Source organism: Camelus ferus, chromosome 17 (assembly GCF_009834535.1).
Source record: "Camelus ferus isolate YT-003-E chromosome 17, BCGSAC_Cfer_1.0, whole genome shotgun sequence".
Taxonomy (NCBI): domain Eukaryota; kingdom Metazoa; phylum Chordata; class Mammalia; order Artiodactyla; family Camelidae; genus Camelus; species Camelus ferus.
Window position 1 is genome coordinate 31,063,852 of NC_045712.1, and position 11,048 is coordinate 31,074,899.

The 11,048-nt window shown below is 54.9% G+C and overlaps 1 protein-coding gene across 1 annotated transcript; it reads left to right on the forward strand.

Moving 5' to 3' along the window:
- Nucleotides 1-2,758: 2,758 nt before the first annotated feature.
- Nucleotides 2,759-4,901, forward strand: PRR20G (proline rich 20G). Its single transcript, XM_032459441.1, has 4 exons — nucleotides 2,759-2,764; nucleotides 3,554-3,690; nucleotides 4,081-4,136; nucleotides 4,333-4,901. Exons 1-4 carry the CDS (start codon nucleotides 2,759-2,761, stop codon nucleotides 4,899-4,901), a joined length of 768 nt encoding a protein of 255 aa, XP_032315332.1.
- The last annotated feature ends 6,147 nt before the right edge of the window (nucleotides 4,902-11,048 follow it).

Sequence of the window (11,048 nt, forward strand, 5' to 3'; positions counted from 1 at the left end):
AAGACCCAGGAGAAACTCTGGCCAACCCTGGCACAGGCGAAGGTCTCCCGGCTGGGGCACAAAACACAGGAACTACATGAGAGAATGCTGATGACCTTTAAGCACCGGCACTGTGACTTGCCACGCGGACCCTTCCTCAGAAATGAAGGGTTTATGAGCCCAGCTGCTGGAAGTACCCCCACAGACAGCGGCGGGCTCCTCCAGCTCAGCAGAGCAGGGCACCGGGACAGCCCAGTCCTGCCTCCCCCCCCCCCCCCACGCCCCTGGCAGCTGCCCCTCGGCAAGCCCCCGGCTCCCTGACTTCTCTCTTAGACTTGCCTTCCAGGGAAGCTCGCCTGAGACATGGGGCTTCAGTAAAATTAAAGCAGTCTGTGCTCTGATACACACCATTAAGAAAATGAAGAGGGGAGCACAGACAGGGAGAATGTGTTCCCAATACATATAACCAGCAAAGGACGTGTGTGCATCACATATAAAGAACCCCTAGAGTCAGCAACGAACGTCAACCCAGGGATAAAATGGCAACGATTCTGAGCTGGGGCTTCACAACAGGGTTTACAGTCATGGTCAATACGCACATGAGAGCCCAGAAAGGATGGGTCTGGAGCATCTGGTGGTGCAGAAAGTCGGGAGGGGCGCAAACTGAAACCAAAGCAAAAAGCCACAACCGTGAGGGCACGTCAAGAGGACACAGGAGCCAACCGAAGGGCCAGTGACAAAGAGGGGCCTCTGAGTGACAGGACAGTGCACGCTGAGCTGGATTATAGCGCAAAGTACAAAGTAACACCCAGGAGTCCACCCGGGAGTAAATGAGGGAATGGATGAATCTTCCAGACAGAATTTCAGATAATTTATGAAGACACCCCGCTGCCCCAGGGAAGTGGAGCTGAACTCTCGTCTCCTTGAGTGTGGGCCGCACAGTGACCTCCTTCCAAGGAGCTCAGCGTGGGAACAGAGTCACTCACGTTGAAGAAACGTGACAGCACGAGCTCGGCCAGGTGGTCACGGTCCACACCAGCAGAGATACGTCAGGCTGACAGCAGGCAGGCCCTCGGATGTGCCGGAGGGGACGGGCCCTTGCCCCGTGGTCCTCCACACAATAATACATACGCCCGTCTGACCACGAGAAAAACGTCAGACAAGGGCCAACAGAGGACACCCTGCAATACTCCGACCAGCACTCCTCTCAACTGTGCAAGTCATCAAAACAGGGAGAGTCCAAGAAACGGTCCCAGCCAAGTGCAGCGTGTTCTGGATGGAAAAAGTGCATTAGATAAAAACAAGAGAAGACTGAGCGGAACATGGACTTCAGTTAATAATAATGTACTGACATTTGCCATGAGTTGTGGCAAATGTACTGTGCTCACGGAAGGCGCTAACATAACACGGGAAACCAGGTGTGAGGTCGTGGGAGCCCCCTATGTTCACAAACTTTCTGTAAGTTTAAACTCTTCTAAGATAAAAATGTTTATTTTAAAAAGTAAGCACGTAATTAGCCATCCAGGAAATGCAAATCAGAGCTACAGAGAATCGCCCTCCACAGACACTAGAAGAGCTGAAGGTAGACAATAGCCGAGCGCTGGCGAAGACGCAGGGCACGCAGGCCCCTCCCGCCCTGACTGGTGCAGCCAGCACGGAGCTGCGACGGTCTTGATAAAGCGAAACGAGCACTTGCTATTTGGCCCAGAAACTCCACTTCTGGGTGTTCACTCAGGTAAAACGGAACCGTACGTCCACGCAGAGACTTGCCCGTGAACCTTCGCATCAGCTTTTTCACAATTTCCCCAAACTGGAAGCAACCCAGACGTCCATCGGTCAGTGAACCGCTGCCATTCACAGAGCCGAACACCAGGCAGCACTAAAGAGGAAGGGTCACTGGTCCATCCCACACTGCAGCTGAGCTAAGGGCACCAGGCAGAAAAGCACTGGCCACAGGTCCCATTCATGTGGAATTCGAGAACAGAATGGGCAAAGAGGACCTTCAGGGACAGAGAGAGCGCAGGGGCTGCAGGGGTTGGGGGAGGAGTGGGCTGCAAAGGGGCTGAAACTGTCCCACATCTTCACTAGTGTGTGCGTTTATCAAAACTCACTGAACCGCATACTGAAAAAGGATGGCCTTGGAACATACTTGTTGGCAGTGTTCCTGCCAATCAGAGGTCTATATGTTAAGTCCTCAAATGGATTAACAAAAAAGAGTTGGAGAGTTCACATTTATTGAATAACCATTGTGATACAAGGTGGAATTCCAAATAAAGAAGTTTCACTTTTTGAAATAAAAAAAAAAGGATGCATTCTATTGAACATAAATTGTACCTATAAAAAGCTGATTTTAAAAAAAGAGAAAAGAAACAAACATAACATTGGACCTCTTGGAGGAACTGCATTATTTACACAGTAATTTTACAAGAGTCTTTTAAACAACACTATGGCTGCCATCCTGTTCCCACGAGTCTCCCTGCTCTCCTCCTGGACCACCGAGCTCGCACCCACAGGTTTGAAGCCTGCAGGGACGTCTCCCACCCAGGTCTCCAGCTTCAACATTTTCTCTGAGCTCCTGACCCCAAAACTGCCACTTGACTTCCCCTCACTTAGTTGCTCAAATCTCCTTCAGCCCAATGTGTACAAACCAAGCTCCTGACCTTCCCACTCAGAGCAGATTCATGGTACATCTTCCATCTAAACACATCCGCTCCTTCCTTCCAGGGTGTGTCCAGACCCTCTGACTTTGGTTCCTTCCCTCGTGAACATCTCTCTAACCATGGACGTACTCCTTGTCTGCCTCCAACCACCCCATCCAACAGGACACCACCTCCAGCCCAGGGGACCGCGGCAGCCTCCCGTCCTCCTGATTTAGGCTGGGCACCCTCAGTCTGCTCTCCACGTCACTGCCAGCGTGGTCATCCATGAAATGTTAATCCCATCACCAAGTCTGCCTCCCCTGGAACCCTTCGGTGGTTTCCGCTGTGCTGAGAACAAGACCAGAACCCGAGTGGTCCCCTTCAGTCTACCCCGGCCGCCACTCCGGCTGGGATGGGGGGCTCCCCTGAGCCGAGCGTGTGCTCTCCCCCCGCCTGCCCGCCCCTCCCCCCTCAACCTGGTTCGAGTCCACTAATCTTTCCCATTTCAGCCCAACATACCCCTCCCTTGGATGAGGGCTTTGACACCCACCTGCCCCACCCCACCAAACCGAATCAAGCCCTCCCATCAGCCACTCCCGGGGCCCCACACTCCTCTCCCACTGGCTCTCAACACAAATGCAATCATGCATTCTTCTGTAATGATTGGGTCAACCACTCAATCTACCCTTAACGTCTGTGGCCGTTTCCTCAAGGCTGGGCCCTTTGGTAGAAAAACCCAATGAACTCCTCGGTTAAGCGAGGCGTGTCCACCGGCCCCGCCCACAGGCCCCGCCCACTGGCGCTTCTATCCAATCACGGCGGGGCCCTCCCCGGACTTATAACAAGGGCCTGGGCCCCGCCGACCGCAGAGGGCTTCCAGCAGCGCTCGGGGAGGACTAGCCTGCACGCCCGACGCTCCTCCGACGGCCCCGCAGAGCCACGTCGTGTCCGGTGGGCACCTCTGGGCCCCCGACCTCTCGGGCTCCTCTCCCTGGAAGGGTCTCCTGGAAGCGGCGCCGAAACTCCAGGCCCCCAGAGCCGGCTGCAGAGACGTCAACAGCGGGGACACCAGGTACGGAGTGCGTTACCCAGTGGGGACTGACCCCCAGTGCCCTCGCAGGCAGGGGACAGCCCCCAGACGGCCCCTTCCTCCCGCCTCTGCTCCCACCCCCCCTTCCCTCGGGGAAGGAGAACCCCCTCGACTGGCCAGAGGTACTCCGACCTCGCCCCCCTTGCCACCAATTCTGGGGCTCAGTCAGTGAACCCACCCCCAGGCAGCCCCTGCCGGCTCCTCTCTGAAAACAGCCGAGCACATCGGAGCCCCCCACTCCGAGCTCCCCGGCACCGCGTCCCCGATCCGCCAGCCCGGCTCCTGCCCCGGCTGGGGACGGGGTTCCCGCCCTGGCACGTGGGCGGCGGGGTGGCTTGAGCCCTCAGACTAACGGGCTCCTCTCTCGGGCAGGTTCCGCATGGAGGAGAGACCTTCCAAACGCTTCTGCGCCACGGCCCCCGGTCACGGTGCGTCAACCTTCTGTCACCCTCGTTTCAAAATTTCCCAGTTTTCACTGTACTGTCGGTATTTACTTGTATGACCTAGAGATGCAAACGAGGCATTGATGAAAAATGAAACGAAGCCCCTCTCCTCACCCCCGGCCCAGGGGCTCCCCGGTCGGCCTGCTCTCTCTCCTCACCCTTCGGCTTTCCCCCGCCTCAGGTGGACGCCCCTGGCAGGAAGGCCGCCCCGATGCAGAAGACGGAGCCCCCGTGGGAGCAGCCAGCCCTGCACTGCCAGGCCGTGCCCCCAAACCTTTTGCTTACGTGAAACCCATGAGACGTGAGACCTCCACTTCCGTGGAACCCGCTCGCCCTGCACAGAGAGGCCGAGGCCGCCACAGGGGAAACAGCCAGAGGACAGGAAGAGGCGGGGGCAGAGGGACAGGGCCACATCCGCACGTGGAGCTGGACAACAGAGACGAGCCCGGCCACCCCGTGGAGCCAGAAGCCAGGCGGACCCCATCCCTCCCTTTCACCCAAGCAGCAGGGCAGGGATACCGGCTGCAGGGTCCTGGCCCCCTGGGGGACCTGCTCGGGGTGAGACACCAGGGGCTGCCCAACGCCTACGGGTACTGGGATCTCCAGGGGTCCCGGCCTTCAGCCATCTGTCCCTATGTTGGGTTTGTACCCTCGGGCTCAGCCTTGATAGTCATGCAAATGCCCTTTGGCACCTACCTGTACGCAGTGCCACCGCGCTCCGCCCCCTACTATCTGCCTCCCTCTCTCTGACCTGGGCATGTGCTAAATACGCCTTTTCTCCAGGCTGAACTCCAGTCCCATTTCTGTCCCTGCCGCCTCCCCCACCCAAAGCAGAGCCTCCACTTGTGTTGCCCAGACTGAGCCTGCAGGCTCCCCCTAGGATTCCGGCAGGGCCCAGGTCGGCTCCCACAGGGTGGACAGGACTGAGGGACAAATCAGTGAACTGGATGTTTGGGCAGCGGGGCGGGGGGCAGCTGCAGGAGTCAGGGCGCTAACGCGGCGCTCCGCCAGGGGGAGCAGACCCTAGGAAACACTGGAGAAAAACACGAATCCTGTGCGGGTATGAGAGTGACACGCGTGGACAGCACCGGGAAAAGTCCAGGAGCTGCCTGGGAGGTGAGACCGACAAGGGAGGCAGAGTCTGCCCGGCATCGACATTCCCTCAAAGCCACGAGGACACGCCCTCAGCTCGCCGAGCACGCGCCCCAACCTCGAGTTCTGTAGCCAGAGTGCTCGCGCCTCTGGACCACGTGGCACAGACAGGAGGGGCTGCGGGGAGCACAGAGGGGCAGCACAAGGGCCTGAATCCCAATCACACGGGACCTGATGCGAGGCTTCCTCTGACTTGATAGGGCGCAGGCTGATGAGAGTTGCCCCTTCCTATGAAAGCCAGCTTGAGCTGAGTTTTTTGCTGCCTGCAGTGAAAGCACAGATAATGTTCTTCCCAGGGAGAAAGACGAGTGGGCAGAAAAGAGAAGTGGGCTGCAAGGACCGAAAAGTGAGGAAATGAGTAAACTGTATTATTAAGCCTGAATAAATGTGATTCTCGAAGATGAATAATCAGGAACTGAAATTCCCAGAGGCACTGACAGAGGAGTTTGGATGGAGGGGTTCAGAGGGGCTAAAAATTGCTGAAATCTTGTCTAGTTCCCGGGGATGCCATCGATGCTGCATCTGAGAGGGCAGGGGACTCGGGACGTTTTCACGCATGTGTCCCCGCTGGTGACCTCTAGTTGAGCTGGAGCAGGATGAGTAATTCCAAACAGATTGAGGAACAAGTGATCAAAGGAAATTTGATGAATCAAACAAAAGGCATCGGGGGTGACAGAAACAAGGAGAAAGTAGGACACGTTTAAAATGCTAAGTGAGGAGTGAGTGGATGGTGGCCTCCTCCGCGATCCTGGCTTCAATGAGAATATTTTAAACATTTCCCCGTTAAGCAGGTGCTTCGTGCAGTCTTCTCACAGACTTGCTCAGCCAGCCCGAGATCACTCCCATCTTCTCAGTCGGATGAAAGGTTTATTACGAATTGGATTTTGTATTTTATTAAGTAGGCTCTGACCGCCTGGTTTGGATTCATTTGTGAGAGAAAACGTCTGTGGAGAATGAAGAGAGTTTTTCCCATGAAAGATGTTTTTCTTGTGTATCCAACGACCCCCTAAATAAACCCTTCTCTCTGGCTTCTACTGGAGTACATCTCTTATTGAAATCTCACAATTTTCATCTTACCAATGTCAGAGGAGTTAACTGCAACCAGAAAAAGAAACACAAAGACAAAAATGAGTGTCCTCCCCTCCCCCACCCGTGTCCTGTCCCCACGGTCACCCAGGACAGCCAAGGCATCTCTGCGGTTTGACTTTACCAGAAGGAGGCACGCTGTCCTCCTGGGGTCCAGGCAGGTGACAGGTGTGGCAGGTGCGGTGGGGGCTGCTTCTGGCCTGGCACCGGGACACTCCCTGCTGGTCTGCCAGCCTGCACCGCACGCTCACGCTGTCCCCTCCCTGGGAGCGGGTGACCCTCCGTGAGACGCGCACACTCAGGCTGTACAGTGCCCTCCACTGATGGGTGTGCCCAGGGAGTTCCCACCCCCAGAACGCCTGGCTCCATACTTGCAGTGGCGTCTTCAGGCCTGGGTCTTCTGATTTTATAACCTAAATCCTCAAAGTGAGATTCCCGTGTCCGACAGTCCGGTCGTGTTTTACTTTAACAGATACGGCGTTCCGTTGGGCTGGAGCAGCGTCAGCTCCCCGCAGCGGGCTACGAGGCCACCGGCTTCCCCAGTCTCCCTGGCAGTAAATGTCGGGGCTCCGCCATTTTTGCCAATCTCTTGAATATAAATATGTCATTATTGTTCTAATTAGGTTTGTCTTGACTACTAATGAGGTTTGGTATCTTTTTATACATTTACTGGCCACTTCACTTCTTTCTCTGTTGACAGCCAACATGTATCTTTTGCACCATGTCCTACTGGGGTTTTAAGTCGTTTTCTTACCAGCTTGTGGGAGCCTCCTGTATATTACTAACAGCAATTCTTTCTCATCCGCGGGTGCTTCCCGTTCCCACCTGCCTCTGCCTCGCGCGGGTGCTCTGGGGCACGCCGTGTGTGCAGCCCCAGCTCGTGGCCCCCCTCCCCGGGGCCAGGGGGCCACGCCTGCCCCCGCGGCCCACCTCACAGCGGCGAGGAAGTGTTCTTCCAGTTCCAGATCGCAGCCACTTCACTGCTGAGTCATCGTCCAGGAAACACGTGCCCACTCAGGGCTTCCGGGAACAGCTCAGGGTTGCCCAGTCCTCACTCTCCGGGGCCTGCTACCTGCATTCCTGGGAGAGTCGCCAACGTCCGGGCGTCAGGAGGTGACTTCTTCCTTCCACTTCTATGCGCCTTTAGTTTCTGTAGTTTAGTATTTCACATATCGGAGGGATGGCCAGTCGATAATGAGACGTGTGTTCAGCTTTTATTAAAGGGATGTGTACCCTAAAACTTGAAGACCACTGCTGTCCATTATTTATATACAATATTTTATATATATTTTTACTTAGGAAGGAGAGTGTTTCAATAAGGAACCTACATCAAGGTAGTATGATTTATATGCTAAGTGAAGTCAGCCAGAGAGAGAAAGAGAAACACCGTATGATACCACTTATCTGTGGAATCTAAAAAAATGACAAATGAACTCATTCACAAAGCACAAACAGACTGAGACACAGCAAACAAACTTACGGTTACCAGGGCGGGGAAGGGGTGGGAAGGGGTAAACCGGGAGTTCGGGATTTGCGAATGTTAACTCCTACGTGTAAAGTAGGTAAACAACAAGGTCCTACTGTAGAGCACAGGGAACTATACTCAGTATCGTGTAGTCACCTGTAATGGAAAAAAATCTGAAAAGGAATATATGCATGTGTGTGTACGACTGAAACGTGCTGGACACCGGGAACGCACACACTGTAAACTGACTGTACGTCGACTGAAAAAGAAAAAAGAGCAGTCCAGGCGCTGCTCCGCCTCACTGGGATGTGCGTGTCTACACCTTCACACGGAACAAGGCACCAGAAACCTCGTCCACCCGTAGTCGCCTGAGCAGGAGGACGTGTCTGAGGGCCTGGGAGCCCCCTGGAGGGGGACCAGCCCCCACGTGCACGGGGCCGAGGCAGGCGCCCGCGGCCCGCCGCGGCGGGCCTTTCCCCGTCTGCTCTCGCCCGGTCTTCCCCCAGGCGCTTCCGGTCTGCACAGGAGAGCTCTGGACGCCCCGCCCTCTGGCGGCTGGGGGACCCCCACTCTCTTTCCTGCTCTCCATGGACAGGACTGCGTTTTCTCCACCTCACCTACTCCCGTTGGGAAGTTGTACAGGGAACTGGGGCGAAACACATGAAACTGCCAACCCCGTGGTCAAACATCTGCCACTTGACGTGGTCCAATCCAACAGTATTCCGTTAATTTTTTAATACACATACTTGACTTAAAGTCAAATGTCAGTCAATCTCCGCCCTTCTCTGTCTGCAAGGACTTCTGAACATGTTCACTCCGATCACTGCTGGTTCCGTTTCACACGGCATTGTTGTACTTTGGTTCCGACTCGTCATCACCGAAATTATCAGAGTCAGTGCTTACTGTCAATACTTCTCCCTCTTTCTCCGTGTTCCACCAGTCCCTGTGTTACGGACATGACAGGCCAGCCAAGAAACAAGCACCCCTCGGAGGGTTGGAGTACTCAGATTTATTACGCCGGCGGGCTCAGAGGGGCTTCTGCTCCGAAGCTCTGAGCACCTCCAAGACGTGCACATGAGGTTTTATAGGCTTAATTACAACTATGGGGCTATTAGCCAATAAGGTTCAAACAACAAAAAGCAAGGAATCAGTGCACTGGAGCTTGTCAATTCGGAACAGATCACGTTACTGACACTTGTTGAGCTTGGATCTGCGAGTTAGCTTGTTAGCCCAGTAAACTGACACTAAACTTCAGATTTACGAGTTAGCCCGGCAGAACTTAGATCAGTCAACCGACACTTACCACACTTAGATTTGTGCCTTAGCTCGTTAGCCCAGCTGGGCTTTTCCTTCACACCTGCTGCCTTCGTGCAGTCCTCCTTTGTCTGGAGCTCAGTCTCCCTCTCCCTGAAGTGCCTTCCTGGGAGGTTTTCAGTACGGTTAACAGGACGCCCTCAGCCCGCCTGAACATGTCTTGCTATCACGTGCAATCTCGCACAACAGTTTAGCTCGATGTAAAATTCTGGCTTGATGCCTGTTTTCTCTCAGTGCTCTGAAGGCATTTTCCTTTGTTTTGGCTGCTCCCGTTCAGAAACTTCTCGAAGCCCAGACGCTGTGCCTGGGAGGTAAACTTCTGTTCCTCCCCGGGCCCTTTTACAACATCCTTTCTGTCTCCGACTTTCTGAAGTTCCCCTAGGAGACGTTCACACGTACCCGGCTTAACATCTCCGCTAGGTGCAGCGAGGGCCTTCTGTCTGAGAACACGTTTAATAAAAAGTGGACGATCCCACGCTCCGACCGCTTTCATGTTCTCTCCTCCTGCGTCGGAAGCCCTGGCCGATGTACGCTGGGTCCCATCGTTCTAGGCTCTGCGCCTTCCGCTGGCCTTCCTCACATCTGTCTTCTGCTTCACCAGGTTTTCAGCTCTGTTCAGTCAACCCTTTGATTTTCGTTTAATTGATTCCTAATAACCCATTTTGTTCTTTTCTAAATCCACTGCGAGACGTGGTTTTTGCTCTTTTTTCCCTAAGGCCAATTTTTGCAAGGCCAATTTTAGTTCTTTCATCATGTTGAATATTGCTGATTCACAATTTCTCAGATTTTTCAGTTAGCTAAAATTTTCAGGGGACAAGTCTTCCTGGGTTTTTTCTGCCAGAAAAATTTCACTCACGATGGAATCGTCCCCTTTTGGGTGTCTGTGTGGCTGTGTGTGCACGTATTTATCTGATCCCAAGCAAGTTCTACTGTGGAACTTCCTGGTGCCTGGCTTGTTAAAGTGACTTTTCCTGGTGGCTGGTTGTGGTTTATGCCAGGTACTGGGGGTGCGGTGGGCACCCCATCCCCCGGGCCAGACGCCTGTTAGCTTATTGGCTGCGGTCCCCTCACCAGGAGGCAGTGTTTATGGCCAGATTCCAGGTCCTCAGGAGGGAGAGCCCAGGGCTGGCTTTCCCTTAAGGATTATGCCCCAGACACAATCATGGAGGGGCCAGGCCTCCCTCTCCTGGGCAGGTGTGTGAAGTTCATTCATTCCCACCCCCGCACAGGGGCTGTAGGGGTCCTGGCTTTTCTGGAGTCACCTCAGCTTCAGTTCCTCTCCTCCTGGGGCCAAGCGTGTGCACAACACTCAAGCCTCCTCCCTGTGGCCCCAAACCAGCCGGAGCTGCTGGGGCCCCTACGCTCTCTGCCTCCCTCTGTGCTCCCGCACTGGGCGCCTCCCCTCCTTGCTCGCCGTCTGTGCCTCGCACGGGCCTGCGCGGGCAGCACAGAAGGAAAGCTAACGGCACCTGCTCTGGGGCCAGCCTGCGTGGGTTCCCGCCCCGGCTCCACTGCCTGCAAGCTGTGTTCCCGCAGACGAGCTCCACGCCCTTGTGGTCTCAGCCTTCCTGGCGACGACACGGGCACAGGAGCACCAGCCCCACGGGGCCACCAAGCCAGGTGACAGCTTCAGGTGCTGACCCACTGTTATTTCAAAAGCGGGCAGGGGTGGTTCTGCCTTATCCAGCGCCCTATGTGCCGATCCATGTTTCCTTGGGTCCACACTTAATCTTGCAGGCTGTTGCTTATGGCGTAACTGTATGCTCCAAGGTTTTCAGAGCTCTGGCTTTATTCTGAGGGCTGCGGTACTAAACGACTTTACTGGAAGGAATGGCATCCAAAAGTAGCAGGAAAACAAGTGGACGTTTTTATTCCAGTTA

Bases quoted from the DNA above. Each gene is read 5' to 3' on its own strand.
- PRR20G (XM_032459441.1), top strand. The intron at 3,691-4,080 runs GTACGGAGTGCG...TCTCTCGGGCAG, and splicing joins GTCAACAGCGGGGACACCAG to GTTCCGCATGGAGGAGAGAC. The intron at 4,137-4,332 runs GTGCGTCAACCT...CCCCCGCCTCAG, and splicing joins CGCCACGGCCCCCGGTCACG to GTGGACGCCCCTGGCAGGAA.